Here is a 16,915-nt window from a genome sequence, read left to right as displayed (position 1 = left end):
CTCTGAACATCAACGGGGCAGCACGGTAGCATTGTGGTTAGCACAATTGCTTCACAGCTCCAGGGTCCCAGGTTTGATTCCGGCTTGGGTCACTGTCTGTGCGGAGTCTGCACGTTCTCCCTGTTCTGTGTGTGTTTCCTCCGGGTGCTCCGGTTTCCTTCCACCGTCCAAAGATGTGCAGGTTAGGTGGATTGGCCATGATAAATTGCCCTTAGTGTCCAAAATTGCCCTTAGTGTTGCGTGGGGTTACTGGGTTATGGGGATAGGGTGGAGGTGTTGACCTTGGGTGGGGTGCTCTTTCCAAGAGCCGGTGCAGACTCGATGGGCCGAATGGCCTACTTCTGCACTGTAAATTCTATGAAACTAGCAACGTTTACAACTTTCACACCTTTTAAGTACACTCTGCTCTTTCATTCAAAGTGACTAACCTCCCATACTCTACTCCATCCGCTTCCTCCGTGGCTTGGACGAGCCACCAAAGGGCAAACCAGCGCAAGATAGATAGGGAGAGACAGAGCGGTAAAAAGGAAGAGAGGAAAGCAAGAGGAAAATTTGAGCCAGGTTGCCCAAGTGAAGTGCTGGGTGAGGACAAGGTTGCAAGGACTGAATGGTCTCTCAGAACTCTGGAACTGCTCTCCCATTGAAAGAATCTGTATGTGGAGCACCCATACCTTTTGGGAATGAGAGCGTACAGCATTCCTCCATGTGAATGTAATGGACCGTTGGTTTCCGGGATGTCATTTTGCCTCTTAACGACTGATTCACAGGTTCTGTTCAAGCAGTAATGTTAAATATTCCCAGTGAAAGGAAGATCTGAAAGAGCAAGTGAAGTAAGAGATTGGTATACACAACAAATATAATTTTACACTATTTCATTATGGAACTTTTTCCAAACATTTATATTAATAATCTGCAGTTTTTATCTACCCGAACTTATTTGACTTGTCACTGGGTTGAATTGAGGGACAGAGCCTGGAGGACACCTGGGGCGAATGGATATCTGGCGTGTTTGAGGCACATATTGTGTTAATTCAGAAAGCACTTAAAAAAAAAAAAGATCTTTATTGTCACAAGTAGGCTTACATTAACACTGCAATTAAGTTACCGGGAAATCCCCTAGTCACCACATTCCAGCGCCTGTTTGGGTTCAGAATGTCCAAATTATCCAACAGGAATTTCGGGACTTGTGGGAGTGCGGGAAGTAACAGTGCTAACCACTGTGCTGCCGTGCCGCCTTAAATTCAGACGCGATGAAACAGACCCGTTGTTCTATTTTCATTTTGTTTTAAGTAACTTGATCGTCTCTTTTCCTGGCCGACTGAACACTCTGCTACTGAAATGCGGAGTATGCCTCAAACATGGTTCCCCAACCATCGCCAAAGCCCCTGTAGCCAGGAAAGGCCAGAGCCTGCCTGATGTGGCTCACCCATTTGATTTTCCCCTTTCTCTGACTGCCTTTCCTCCCCGACACCCCTCCACAGATGGGAGATACTCCAACTTCTTCCGATGGATGTAGAGATCAGAATGTGTGAGGAGCTAGGCTCATTTAAACGTTTCTCCCTCGAGAAACCAAAGGAGCCTTACTTTTCTGCAATCTTTAGATAGCGGTTGCAGTTTTGAGGATCAGCTGCTCTGATATGATGGCAACTGGAGCCCATGGGGCCAATAGTTGCTGGCAGCAGGATTGAGTGAGGGTAGGACAGGGAGTTAAAGATAAAGAACAGCAGAAGATCAAGAAAACCCCAAGTTAAACGGCCGGAGGGATTGGGGGGGGGGGGATACGGGAAAGGGATGAAAGTAATAGGATAGGTATGATGCGACAAAGATGGAATTGCCTGCGATGGAAATTTAAAGAATAATCCATAACTTCCTGCATTTAGGAAGAATCATAGAATCCCTACAGTGCAAAGGAGGCTATTCGGCCCATCGAGTCTGCACCGACCCTTAGAACGAGCACTCTACCAATATCCACTCACCCAACCACCCCACCATAACCCCCCTTCCCTAATCTGCACATCCCAGGCCCACTCCCCAACACCCCACCCACCCTTTTGGACACTAAGGGGCAATTTAGCATGGTCAATCCAACTAACCTGCACATCTTTGGACTGTGGGAGTAAACCGGAGCACCCAGAGGAAACCCACACAGTCGCGGGGAGAACGTGCAGACTCTGCACAGTCACTAGAGGCCGGAATTGAACCTAGATCCTGGGTGTTGTGAGACAGCAGTGCTAACCACTGTACCACCATGCTGCAATGAGCCACTGGGCTATCGCTCCAGGACGTTTCAAAGAGTTGACCCTGCAATTGCCCAGAAGTGTTAACTTCCTTGGGACAATTGTGCTGGGCTGGGAACCATCCGACAGAAGTGGTTCTCATCATTAATTTCAGATGGTTCTGCCAGTTTTACCCAGATAGTTACTCTGAAAGAGTTAAAATTTAAAAAATCACTAACTCCAAACTAACCCAGACCGAGCCTTGTACAGGACCCTCCCCCCACCCACCCCCCACACATGCAAACCACAGGGGACCCACCACTCCTGATCCAGACCTAACCTAACACGCCCAGGCTGATCCAGCCCCCATCCCCACACTTCCTGGACTGAATCCCCCTTCCCTCTGGTCCAACCCCCTTCAGGGTCTGACTCCCTGCTCCCCCGGGCCCTGGTCTGACCCCCACCCCTCCTGGTCCAACCACCCCCTTCCTGGACGGACTCACACTCCTGGACTGAACGTCACCCCAATCTGGTCTAACGCCCCATCCCCCTCCCATACAGATTCCAACTCCCCCCCCACACTTCTATCTGAACCACTTATCTTTGATACTTAACTTCTCCCTTTAAATTGTCTCTATGTGCACCTCATGTACAAAACCTAGCTTTTAAAGGCTCACCTACCACTGGTAACAACACTAAAGCTTTCTCCCCACTGGCAAAACTACGAACTTTGGATTTCTTGTCCGCTACCTGTTTCATCACATTTTGTGCAACTTTCAAATGTTGTCTAGCCAATTCACCTGCTCTATTTAATCGTTCCCTAAAATTTGACACGTAATCCAATCGTGTAACTTCCGATTTCTCACCCACCAATTTTTCCTTAATCAATTTAAGTGGTCCTCTTACCTCATGACCAAAAATTAGTTCAAAAGGACTAAATTTGGTAGACTCATTAGGTGCATCCCTAATTGCAAACAATACGAATGGGATTCCTTTATCCCAATCTTCTGGATAATCTTTTTTTAAAAAAAAAATAATTCTTAAAGGTTTTCATAAAATATCAATAACAAAATGAGAAAGAAAAAAATAACCCAACAGGGTTAAGTACAAAACACAATCTAAAAAAGCCACCCCCCAAACCCCTGCCCCCCCCCGTAAATAAATAATAAATTAACATTAACACCCCAACTTAACACAACAGGTGAATACACCCCCTCAGACCCTCCAGTGTAAATAACATAAACAAAAATAAAGTAACCCCCCCCCCCCCGAGCTGCTGCTGCCATCGACCAATGTCTATCGTTCTGCCAGAAAGTCTAAGAACGGTTGCCACCGCCTAAAGAACCCTTGTACCGACCCTCTCAAGGCGAATTTCACCCTCTCCAATTTAATGAACTCTGCCATATCGCTGATCCAGGATTCCACACTTGGGGGCCTCGCATCTTTCCACTGAAGGAGAATCCTTCGCCGGGCTACCAGGGACGCAAAGGCCAGAATTCCGGCCTCTTCCGCCTCCTGCACTCCCGGCTCCTTGGCCACCCCAAATAGAACGAGCCCCCAGCCCGGTTTGACCCTGGATCCTACCACCCTCGACACCGTCCTCGCTACGCCCTTCCAAAATTCCTCCAGCGCTGGGCATGCCCAGAACATATGGGTGTGATTTGCTGGGCTCCCTGAGCACCTAACACACCTGTTCTCACCCCCAAAGAACCCAGCTCTTCCTTGTCCCGGTCATGTGTGCCCTATGCAGCACCTTAAACTGTATGAGGCTGAGCCTCGCGCACGAAGAGGAAGAATTCACCCCTCCCTAGGGCATCTGCCCACGTCCCCTCTTTGATCTCCTCTCCCAACTCCTCCTCCCACTTACCTTTCAACTCCACCACCGAGGCCCCCCCCCCCCCCCCGGAGAGCACCCTGTCCTGTACTGTGTGTGGCAGTAGCCGCGGGAACTCCACCACCTGCCATCTGGCAAATGCCCTTACCTGCAAGTACCTGAAGGTGTTCCCCGGGGGGTGCCCGCACGTCTCCTCCAGCTCACCCAAGCTCGCGAACTTCCCGTCAACAAACAGGTCCCCCAACATTCGTATCCCTGCCCCGTGCCACCCCGAAAACCCTCCACCTGTTCTTCCTGGGGCGAACCGGTGGTTCCCCCATAATGGGGTCCACGCCGAGGCCCCAACTGCCCCCATGCCACCTCCACTGCCCCAAAATTTTGAGGGCCGCCACCACCACCGGGCTCGCGGTATACCTCCTTGGAGGGAGCGGCAGCGGCGCCATTGCCAGCGCCGGCCAGACTCATACCCACACAGGACGCTGTCTCCAGCCTCTTCCATGCAGCCCCCTCCCCCTCCATCACCCACTTGCGCGCCATCGTCCCATTGGCGGCCCAGTAGTATCCACAGAGGTTGGGCAGCACCAGCCCCCCCCCCCCTATCTCTACTCTGCTCCAGGAACACCCTTCTCACCCTTGGAGTCCCTCGCGCCCACACAAACCCCATTATACTCCTGTCATTGATGGCATCCTTTGTAAGCCAGATCGAGAGTCCCGCATGGTATGTTGCCTGCCCGGTGCCAGGGTGAGGGACATCTCTGATCGGCTTGAAAGGATTTTGGAGAGGGAGGGGGAGGATCCAGTTGTTGTGGTCCACGTTGGGACTAACAACATAGGTAAGACTAGGAAAGAGGACCCGTTTGGGGATTATCAAACACTAGGGACTAAATTAAAGAGCAGATCCTCCAGGGTTATAATCTCTGGCTTATTACCCGAGCCACGTGCCAATTGGCATAGGGTTGAGAAAATTAGAGAAGTTAACACGTGGCTAAAGAAGTGGTGCGGGAAAGAGGGATTCCATTTCATGGGGCATTGGCATCAGTACTGGGGCAGGAGGGACCTGTACCGTTGGGACGGTCTTCACCTGAACCATTCTGGGACCAGTGTTCTAGTGAATAGGATAAATAGGTTGGTCACAAGGACTTTAAACTAGCAAGTTGGGGGAAGGGAAGTGTAAAGCTATGGACAGTATAATGGTTAATGGAGATCAAGGCAGCAGGTTACGTGACAGGTTATTATGTAGAGATATGGGTTCAAAGACAAGGAAAATTAGGAGAAAGGGTAAGAGGAAAAATAAATTGCGAAAAGTTACTGATCAAGGTGTTAGGATTCATAACAAAGACATAAAAAACAGCATAAGTGTACTTTACCTGAATGCTCGTAGTATACGAAATAAGGTAAATGAGTTGATGGCGCAAATCATCGTGAATGACTATGATTTAGTGGCCATTACTGAAACATGGTTAAAAGATGGTCACGACTGGGAGTCAAATATCCAAGGGTATCAGACTATACGAAAGGATAGAATGGGCGGTAAGGGCGGTGGTGTAGCTTTGTTGTTTAAGGATGGCATCTGGGCAATAGTAAGGGATGACATTGCTGCTATGGAGGACAAGGTTGAATCAATTTGGGTGGAAATCAGGAACAGTAAGGCGAAAAGGTCACTGATAGGAGTAGTCTATAGGCCACCAAATAGTAACAGGATGGTAGGGCAGGCAATAAGCAAAGAAATAACGGGTGCATGTAGAAATGGTACAACTTTTAATCTGCATATCGATTGGTTTAACCAGGTTGGTAAAGGCAGCCTTGAGGAGGAGTTTATAGAATGTGCCCGGGATAATTTCCTGGAACAGTATGTAATGGAACCTACAAGGGAACAAGCGGTCCTAGATCTGGTCCTGTGTAATGAGGCAGGATTGATTAATGATCTCATAGTTCGGGATCCTCTTGGAAGGAGCGACCACAATATGGTGGCATTTAAAATACAGTTGGAGGATGACAAGATAAAATCAAACACTAGTGTTTTGTGCTTAAACAAAGGCGATTACAATGGGATGACAGAAGAACTAGCTAAGGTAGACTGGGAGCAAAGACTTCATGGTGAAGCAGTTGAGAAACAGTGGAGAACCTTCCGAGCGATCTTTCACAGTGTTCAGAAAAGGTTCATACCGACAAAAAAGAAAGACGGTAGAAAGGGGAAAATCGACCGTGGATATCTAAGGAGGTGAGGGAGAATATCAAATTGAAGGAAAAAACATACAAAGTGGCAAAAATTAGTGGGAGACTAGAGGATTGGGAAGTCTTTAGGGGACAACAGAAAGCTACTAAAAAAGCCATAAAGAATAGTAAGGTAGACCATGAAAGTAAACTGGCTCAGAACATAAAAGCAGATAGTAAAAGCTTCTACAAATATATAAGACAAAAAAGAGTGGCTAAGGTAAATATTGGTCCTTTGGAAGATGAGAAGGGAGATTTAATAATAGGAGACGGGGTAATGGCTGAGGAGCTGAACAGGTTTTTTGGGTCAGTCTTCACAGTGGAAGACACAAATAACATGCCAGTGACTAATGGAAATAAGGATATGATAGGTGAGGACCTTGAGATGATTGTAATCACTAAGGAGGCAGTATTGGGCAAGCTAATGGGGCTAAAGGTAGACAAGTCTCCTGGCCCTGATGGGATGCATCCCAGAGTGTTAAAAGAGATGGCTAGGGAAATTGTAAACGCACTAGTGATAATTTATCAAAATTCACTAGACTCTGGGGTGGTCCCAGCGGATTGGAAAGTAGCAAACGTGACACCACTGTTTAAAAAAGGAGGTCGGCAGAAAGCGGGTAATTATAGGCCGGTAAGCTTAACTTCGGTTGTAGGGAAAATGCTGGAATCTATCATTAAGGAGGAAATAGCGGGGCATCTGGAGGGAAATTGTCCCATTGGGCAGACGCAGCATGGGTTCACAAAGGGTAGGTCGTGTCTGACTAATTTGGTAGAATTGTTTGAGGACGTTACCAGTGCAGTAGATAACGGGGAGCCAATGGATGTGGTATATCTGGATTTCCAGAAAGCTTTTGACAAGGTGCCACACAAAAGGTTGCTGCATAAACTAAAGATGCATGGCATTGAGGGTAAAGTGGTAGCATGGGTAGAGGATTGATTAACTAACAGAAAGCAGAGAGTGGGGATAAATGGGTGTTTCTCTGGTTGGCAACCTGTAACTAGTGGGGTCCCTCAAGGATCAGTGTTGGGACCGCAGTTGTTCACAATTTACATAGACGATTTGGAGTTGGGGACCAAGTGCAATGTGTCAAAGTTTGCAGACGACACTAAGATGAGTGGTAAAGCAAAAAGTGCAGAGGATACCGGACGTATGCAGAAGGATTTGGATAGGTTAGGTAAATGGGCTAGGGTCTGGCAGATGGAATTCAATGTTGCCAAGTGTGAGGCTATCCATTTTGGGAGGAATAACAGCAGAATGGATTATTATTTAAACGGTAAGATGTTAAAACATGCTGCTGTGCAGAGGGACCTGGGTGTGCTGGTGCTCGAGTCGCAAAAAGTTGGTGTGCAGGTGCAACAGGTGATTAAGAAGGCTAATCGAGTTTTGGCTTTCATTGCTAGAGGGATGGAGTTCAAGACTAGTGAGGTTATGCTGCAATTGTATAGGGTGTTGGTGAGGCCGCATCTGGAGTATTGTGTTCAGTTTTGGTCTCCTTACCTGAGAAAGGACATATTGGCACTGGAGGGAGTGCAGAGGAGATTCACTAGGTTGATCCCAGAGTTGAGGGGATTAGATTATGATGAGAGGTTGAGTAGACTGGGACTGTACTCATTGGAGTTTAGAAGGATGCGGGGGGATCTTATTGAGACATATAAAATTATGAAGGGAGTAGATAGGATAGATGCGGGCAGGTTGTTTCCACTGGTCGGGGAAAGCAGAACTAGGGGGCATAGCCTCAAAATAAGGGGAGGTGGATTTAGGACGGAGTGTAGGAGGAACGTCTTCACCCAAAGGGTTGTGAATCTCTGGAATTCCTTGCCCAGTGAAGCAGTTGAGGCTCCTTCTTTAAACGTTTTTAAGAAAAAGATAGATGCTTTTCGAAAGAATAAAGGGATTCGGGGATATGGTGTAAGGGCCGGAGAGTGGAGCTGAGTCCACAAAGAGCCATGATCTCATTAAATGGCGGAGCAGGCTCGAGGGGCCAGATGGCCTACTCCTGTTCCTAGTTCTTAGGTCAACCCGCCTGAAAAAAGCCTTCGGGATAATCACGGGGAGGCACTGGAACAGGAACAAAAACCTTGGGAGCACCGTCATTTTGATTGACTGCACCCTACCTGCCAAGGACAGCGGCAACACGTCCCACCTCTTGAGCTCCTCCTCCATTTGCTCCACCAGCCTTGTAAAGTTAAGCCTATGCAGGGCCCCCCAGCTCCTGGCCACCTGGACCCCCAAATATCTGAAGCTCCTCTCCGCCCTTTTTAGTGGGAGCTCACCAATCCCCCTCTCCTGGTCCCCTAGCTGAACTACGAACAGCTCACTCTTCCCCATAATGAGCTTGTACCCCGAAAAGTCCCTGAATTCCCTAAGGATCCTCATTACCCCTGGCATTCCTCCCACCGGGTCCGCCACATGCAGCAGCAGGTCGTCCGCATAAAGCGACACCCTATGCTCCTCCCCACCCCGCACCAACCCCCTCCAGTTCCTCGACTCTCTCAGTGCCATAGCCAGGGGTTCAATCGCCAGTGCGAAGAGCAGGGGGGACAGGGGACACCCCTGTCTCGTCCCTCGGTGCAACCGAAAGTACTCGGACCTCCTCCTATTTGTGGCCACACTTGCCATCGGGACCTCATACAACAGCCTCACCCACCTGACAAACCCCTCCCCAAACCCGAACCTCTTCTGCACCTCCCACAGGTACCCCCACTCCACCCTATCGAAGGCTTTCTCAGCGTCCATTGCCACCACTATCTCCGCCTCCCCCTCCCTCGCCGGCATCATGAAAACGTTCAAAAGCCTCCGCACATTCGCGTTCAGCTGTCTCCCCTTCACAAACCTAGTCTGGTCTTCATGGATAATGGGTGGGTTACTGGGTTATGGGGATAGGGTGGAGGTGTTGACCTTGGGTAGGGTGCTCTTTCCAAGAGCCGGTGCAGACTCGATGGGCCGAATGGCCTCCTTCTGCACTGTAAATTCTATGATAATCTATGATGATCTGCGGCACACAATCCTCAATCCTCATGGCTAAGACCTTCGCCAGCACCTTGGCATCTACATTTAGCAAGGAAATCGGTCTGTATGACCTACATTGCAGGGGATCCTTGTCCCGCTTCAGGATCAAGGAGATTAGTGCCCGGGACATCGTCGGGGGTAAAGCCCCCCCCCCCTCCCTTGCCTCATTAAAGGTCCTAACTAACAGCGGGCCCAACAGGTCCATATATTTTTTATAGAACTCGGCTGGGAAACCATCCGGCCCCGGTGCTGTCCCCGCCTGCATGCTTCCTATCCCTTTGACCAGCTCCTCCAGCCCAATCGGGGCCACCAGTCCCGCCACCAGTCCCTCTTCCACCTTTGGAAACCTCAATTGGTCCAGGAAACGGCCCATCCCTCCCTCCTCCCGTGGGGGCTCGGATCGGTACAATTCCTCGTAGAAGTCCCTGAAGACCCCATTGATGCCAACCCCACTCCGCACCACGCTCCCTCCCCTGTCCTTAACTCCCCCGATCTCCCGAGCTGCGTCCCGCTTCCGAAGCTGATGCGCCAGCATCCGGTTTGCTTTTTCCCCATACTAGTAGACTGTCCCCTGGGCCTTCCCCCACTGCACCTCCGCCTTCATGGTGGTCACCAGGTCGAATTCGGCATGGAGGCTGCGCCTCTTCCTCATCAATCCTTCCTCAGGTTCTTCCGCGCACCTCCCGCCTACCCTCACCATCTCCCCCACCAGCCTCTCCCTCTCCCCCCGCTCCTTGTGGGCCCCAATGGAGATCAGCTCTCCCCTCACCATCGCCTTCAGTGCCTCCCATACCATCCCAACTCGGACCTCCCCGTTGTCGTTGGTCTCCAAGTACCTCTCTATACTTCCTCGGAACCGCTCGCTCACCTCCTTGTCCGCCAACAGCCCCACCTCCAAGCGCCACAGCGGGTGCTGGTCCCTCTCCTCCCCCATCTCCAAGTCCACCCAATGCGGGGCGTGGTCCGAAATGGCTATTGCCGAATACTCGGTATCCTCTACTCTCGGTATCAGCGCCCTACTCAAAATGAAAAAGTCGATTCGAGAATAAGCCTTATGGACATGTGAGAAGAATGAAAATTCCTTAACCCCCGGCCTTGCAAATCTCCAAGGGTCCACCCCTCCCATTTGGTCCATAAATCCCCTCAGCACTCTAGCCGCCGACCACTTCCTATCCGTCCTAGACCTGGAGCAAACCAGTGCTGGATCCAACACAGTGTTAAAGTCTCCCCCCATTATTAGGCCCCCCATTTCCAAGTCTGGGATCCGACCCAACATACGGCGCATAAAACCGGCATCGTCCCAGTTCGGAGCATACACATTGACCAGTACCACCCTCTCTCCCTGCAACTTACCACTTACCATTATGTACCTACCGCCATTATCTGCCACAATGCTCGACGCCTCGAATGACACCTTCTTTCCCACCAAGATCGCCACCCCTCGATTTTTGGCATCTAGCCCCGAGTGAAACACCTGACCTACCCACCCTTTCCTCAGTCTTACCTGGTTTGCCACCTTCAGGTGTGTCTCCTGGAGCATAACCACATCCGCCTTGAGCCCCTTCAGGTGCGCCCTCTGGATAATCGTGACAATACGCCCTCAACATTGTCTTTAATGTCTGATGCCACCTTTCTAACGCTCCCTGCGATTCTGGATGGTACGCATGGTGATTTACATTGTTTTATTCCTAAACTATCCATAAGTTCTTTGAATAACTTTGAAGTAAAATTTGATTCTTGATCCGATTGAATTTCTGTGGGTAGTCCATATCTAGTAATGAATTTAAGTAACTCCTCCACAATCTTGTAACTCCTTCCATAATATTCCATTGTGGAATGGCCTCTGGAAACCTAGTAGACACATCCATTATAGTCAAAAGATATTGATTCCCACTTTTCATTTTAGGAAGCGGTCCAACACAATCAATTAGGACCCTCATAAAAGGTTCCTCAAATGCTGGAATGGGTATTAAGGGCGCTGGCTTTATCACTGCTTGAGGTTTCCCTTTAACTTGACATACGTGACATGATTGACAAAATTTAAATACATCTTTATGTAGTCCAGGCCAATAAAAATGTTTCTGGATTTTAGCTTGCGTTTTCCTTATTCCCAAATGACCTCCCACTGGTATCTCATGTGCAACTCGCAACGCCTCCTTTCTATATGCAACCAGTAATACTACTTGATGAACTTCTGCCCACTTTTCATCCGCCTGCACATGTACAGGTCTCCATTTTCTCATCAAGACATCACTTTTACGGTAATAACACCCTGGTATAGTCTCAGATTCCTCTTCCGTATATGCTTTCTGATATATCCATTTTATTTCTACATCGGTCTGTTGTAACTCCGCCAATTTTCCTGAACTAAAACTATCCGCCTCATCCTCCACCTGTTCTTGTTCTTTTTCAACCATCTGATCAAAAATCGTTTCTGATAATTGCACTTCAACTTCATCTTCACTCTTTGATTTCTCCTCTTGTCTTAACCTGTGACTTTGCGATCTTGTTACTACACAATCCTGAAAAATCCCAGGATATTCGTCCTTCAACCCTTCAGTTGTCTGATTTTCCACTGGCTTATCAACCACAGTAAGCATCACCCCCACCTGCGATCCAGCTATATTACCGAAGATACAGTTTATCTGTTACTCCTACTACCACTTCACCACTCTTCACTGGACTTTCCAACCTTACATAATGGAACACTACTCCATCACCCTGAATTCCACATATCACCACCTTTTCTGGCAGCATTCTTCCCAAACGAAATAACTCCTCATCTCTTACCATTAAAGATTGACTAGCCCCTGTATCTCTTAAAATTGTGACTTCTTTACCTGCTCCTCCTGAAATACATGAGTAAACTTTACCCACACAAGTAAATTCTTTAAAGACATCTGGCACCTTCTTAACAATCACTTCTTGAACAGGCTGTACAATCATTTGCACCTCCTTCGCTTCCCTTGGGCTTTTCTTTACCACTCTAACAAATCCCACTATCTTATCCTGTTTTACCACATCAGCCTTCCCAGTGCTTTTCTTCAACCACCAACACTGTGACTTTACATGGCCTAGTTTATTACAGTGAAAACATTTGAAACTTTTCATTTCTTTTCCACCTTCCTGGATTTCTTTTTTTATCTGAGGTACACTCTCTTTATTATCTCCCATCAGATCACCTTTACATTTACCGCTTGAGTATTTCTCATGTCCCCAGTTTCTATCCCTCACAGGCTGAAACTGATGTTGGAAACCAATCTTTGATTTATGAACTAATTCATAATCATCTGCCATTTTTGCAGCTAATCTCGCAGTTTTAACCCTCTGTTCTTCCACATGAGTTCTCACTACATCAGGAATTGAATTTTTAAACTCCTCCAAAAAGTATAATTTCTCTGAGAGCTTCATACGTTTGGTCTATTTTCAAAGCCTTTATCCACCTATCAAAATTACTCTGTTTGAGCCTTTCAAACTGCATGTATGTTTGACCAAATTCTTTCCTTAAATTTCTAAATCTTTGTCTGTAAGCTTCATAGCTCATATGCTCCTAAGATGGATTTCTTCACCTCCTCATACGTTCCAGATACCTCCTCCGGTAGTGATGCAAACACTTCACTAGCCCTACCTACCAGCTTTGTTTGAATCAGTAATACCCACATGTCCTGTGGCCATTGCATTTGTTTAGCTACCTTCTCAAATGAAATGAAAAAGGCTTCTACCTCCTTCTCGTCAAACCTTGGCAATGCTTGAACATATTTAAATAGATCCCCACCACATCTTCGACTACGACGCTATGTCTCATTATCCTCATCCATCTCCTCCAACTGTACATGTCCCTTTGCGTCTGCTAATTTTAACTGATTTTCATGATTCAGAGCCATTTTCTGAAGTTCAAACTCTCTTTTTGCCTTTCCTCGCTATCTCTTTTTGTTTCTTTCTTCTCTCTCCTTTTCTTTCTCCTCTCTATCTCTTTCTTTTTCTCTCATTGCATATTCAAGCCGCTTTAATTCTTTTTCATGTTCAAGTTGCTTTAATTCTTTTTTATGTTCAAATTGCTTAATCTGCAACTGGAGCTTTGCCATATCTAATGAGTCAGAATGTATGACAGGCAAACGTAAATGCGCAGATACCGCGTTAAGTACCTCACTTTTCGTATTTTGCTAGGCAGTGTTAACTGCAGTGCTTTTGCTAAACCTAACAGTCTGTCTTTAGTCTCTGTCCATAAGGCATCACGTGTTACCGCGTCCAACCCCAAAAACTTCTGAGCCTCCGGAAGAGCCATTGTTCACAACACTCTCCCCACTTAAACTAAAATACCACACCGGAAAAGCAACAATCCTTCACTGTCTTTAAGTTCACAAAAGCCAATCCAATAGATAGACTTTTATCCCCCTCGAGCCCCCAATTGTTATGGGCGAGGTGTTTTCAGAACCCCAAAATGTATCATGGAGTTCAACCAACCTCTCCCTTTAATGGATTATTGCTTTTGAAGCACGCAGCTTGTTCCCCAGGTTGGGATTACAATTATGGACATGTGGTTTTTAAAACAAAACAATGTTTATTTTATGAACTCAACTTAACCTTTTAAATAAACATTGGATCCCTCAACACCCCTTACTTCAAAGATAACCCTGAAAATATTACAACACTAAATAATCCTTCAGTTATCCCTTTCAACATCCATGAGACTTAATACCTTTAAACAGAAACACATCAGGTTAAAGGCTTTACTATTATGAGTTTAAATCACCCAAATGATCCAGAGATAGTCTTTATGGCAGAGATCACAGCAAATCCAGCTCACTGCAAAACATAGACACACACCCAAGCTCTTTTTCAAACTGAAACTTCAAAATGGCTGAACTGAGCTCAGCTCCACCCACTCTCTGACATCACTGTTTTCTTAAAGGTACATTGCTTAAACATCCATTTCTTAAAGGTACTCTCACATGACAAATGGTATAGATATAAAGACCATAAGAAGCAGGAGCAGGAGAAGACCACATGGCCTCTCCAGCCTGTTCCACCATTCAATAAGGGCATGATGTATCTTCAACTCCAACCCCACTTTCCCACAGAAAATGGAAAATGTCTTATTCCTGGGTAAGACCGAGTGACCAGCCCCTCAGATTATAGGCGACGTGTAACTGATTGTCGAGGTTTGTATGGCATGAGAAGATGGCAAGATAAGGAAGTTGCGACAGAGATACCAATTTCACCACAATAGTTTTGCTGCTCTCTGATACTATAACCCATGAACTGAAAGGTTATTACAGTGCTTTTCAAATCTTAAACACTCTTCGGGACTCCCCCCCCGGAAATATATTGACACACTCCTAGGGACCCCTGTAAACACTGACACACTCCTCTACTGTACTCCCTGTATAATCACAACTTGTGTGGCCGGATTTAACTCCAATTCGATCTATAAGTTTCCGGATGATACGACTGTGGTGGGTCGTATCTCAAGCAACGACAAATCAGACTACAGAAGGGAGATAGATCACTTGGTTGCATGGTGTACCGAAAACAACCTCTCTCTAAATGTTGGAAAGACCAAGAAACTGATCATTGACTTCAGCACGACCACCCCCCCCCCCCCCCCCCCTCCCTCCCTCCGTCCGTCTCCATCATTGGCTCTGAAGTGGAGATGGTTGATAGTATTAAGTTCCTGGGGTCACCCTGTCCTGGTCCACTCAAGTTGATGCTAACAGTCAGGAAAGCCCAACAACGTCTTTACTTCCTACAGAAGCTTAAGAAATTCAGCATGTCTGCATCGACTCTCATAAACTTCTACAGATGTGCCATAGTGAGCATCCTATCTGGCTGCATCACAGCCTGGTATGGCAGCTGCTTGGCCAAGATCGCAAGAAACTGCAGAGTGTAGTGAACTCAGCCCAATGCATCACACAAGCTTTACACCCTCTCATTGATTCGGTCTACACCCCTGCTGCCTCAGGAAGGCAGAGAGCATTGTCAGAGACTCCTCACACCCAGGCTTTACCCTCTTCCAGACCCTTCCATCAGGCAGAAGGTACAGAAGTCTGAAAACCCGCACATCCAGAGGTAGGAACGGCTTCTTCCCCACAGCTACTAGACTCCTCAACGACTCTCCCTCGGACTGATCTGTTCCCTGTAAGAACATTATTCACAACACCCTATGCTGCTCTTGCTCATGTATTTGCTTTGTTTGGCTCGTGTTCTGCACTGTAACCAATCACTAGCTGTCGATGTAATTTGTCCATTATTCTTTTTGTCTACTGTGTACGTACTGTGCATGTTCCCTTGGCCACAGAAAAATACTTTTCACTGTACTTCAGTACATGTGACAATAAATCAATCAATCAATTCCCAATGGACCTCCATCCAAATTAGGTATAGCAGTGTCAGGTACAAAGTGTTATCGTTGCAGGAAGGTTTTCTTCATTCATAGAGAAATAACGATGACAGCCCCTGTAATATGTATAATTATAATAATGATAGTTTGTGTGAGACCAGATTATTTTGATGGGTCAGTTAAAAGGGCACCTCTGTTGATGGATTTATTTGGAGGGCAGTGCCTGTATACAAAAAAGGGGTGACGGGAGTGGGAGACACATCAGCAGCTGCTAACGGCCGATGCCGGAGGCATCAGGGGCAGTTTTGGTGGAGAACAAAATTGGGGAAGTTAAGGGGAACCCAACAACAGAGCTACCCTGGCTGGAGAGAGTGGGCAGAGTCTTACAGGCCCACCCGGTGACGGGATTTACAATTCCTGCCGAAGTCAATGGAGTTTGGGATGGCTCGCCGCATTTTACAACCCCCACAGGGCAGTTGTAAAATGGTGGCGCAGTGGTTAGCACTGCTGCCTCATGGCGCCACGGTCCCAGGTTCGATCCCGGCTCTGGATCACTGTCCGTGTGGAGTTTGCACATTCTCTCTGTGGTTTCGCCCCCACAACCCAAAGATGTGCAGGGTTGGCTGATTGGCGACGCTAAATTGCCCCTTAATTGGAAAAAATTAATTGGGTACTCTAAATTTATTTTAGAAAAAAGAAATTTCAACCCCACTGCGGCGTGTCCGTAAAATTCCGCCATTGTTTCCATGAGGGATGTGATAATGGTTAACAGGGAACAATCATTTGATGCAACGCATTGGGCGGGATTCTCCGGACCGCCAGTCCCGTGTTTCTTGGCGGCGCACCATTCGCTGGTGGCGGGATTCTCTCTTCCTGCCGCTCGTCAACGAGATTTCCCATTGAATCTACCCCACTCCAACGGGAAACCCGCAGGCCGGGGTGCAGTGCCAGCGGGAAAAGAGAATCCCAAAAGCCGGAGAATTCCAGCCATTTTTATTCAAAAGCTGCCCTTTGTGCCAGGATTGACAATTGACTAAATTTGTTCACAATTGACTAAATTTGTTCACAATTGCCTATATATTTGTTCAGAATTGACTAGATTTGTACGAAAAGATTTTCAGCAGTCTGTCAGGGGAATTGAAAGAACGCATCATTGTTGATTCTATAGATGAAGGAGGTGATTACAGTCCAAGCATTCCAGAGTTTCGACATGATGTAACTCCAATGGGGAATGCCGCCGCATAAAATTAGGCAGAGATTTTCCAGATCTGCCTGTGGCAGGAATTGTCATGGGCGGAGCC

The 16,915-nt window shown here is 47.3% G+C and overlaps 1 protein-coding gene across 2 annotated transcripts in view; it reads right to left on the bottom strand.

Moving 5' to 3' along the window:
• Positions 1 to 16,915, bottom strand: part of svopl (SVOP-like) — a 180,152-nt gene that overhangs the window by 143,666 nt on the left and 19,571 nt on the right. For both annotated transcript variants that reach the window (XM_072484285.1, XM_072484286.1), the window contains exon 2: positions 672 to 813. In XM_072484285.1, coding sequence (XP_072340386.1) covers positions 672 to 741 — 70 coding nt within the window. In that variant the 5' untranslated portion in view covers positions 742 to 813. The remainder of the gene's footprint in view (positions 1 to 671; positions 814 to 16,915) is intronic.

The sequence above is a fragment of the Scyliorhinus torazame genome, chromosome 19 (genome assembly GCF_047496885.1).
Source record: "Scyliorhinus torazame isolate Kashiwa2021f chromosome 19, sScyTor2.1, whole genome shotgun sequence".
Lineage (NCBI taxonomy): Eukaryota > Metazoa > Chordata > Chondrichthyes > Carcharhiniformes > Scyliorhinidae > Scyliorhinus > Scyliorhinus torazame.
This window is presented reverse-complemented; position numbering and strand designations above follow the sequence as displayed.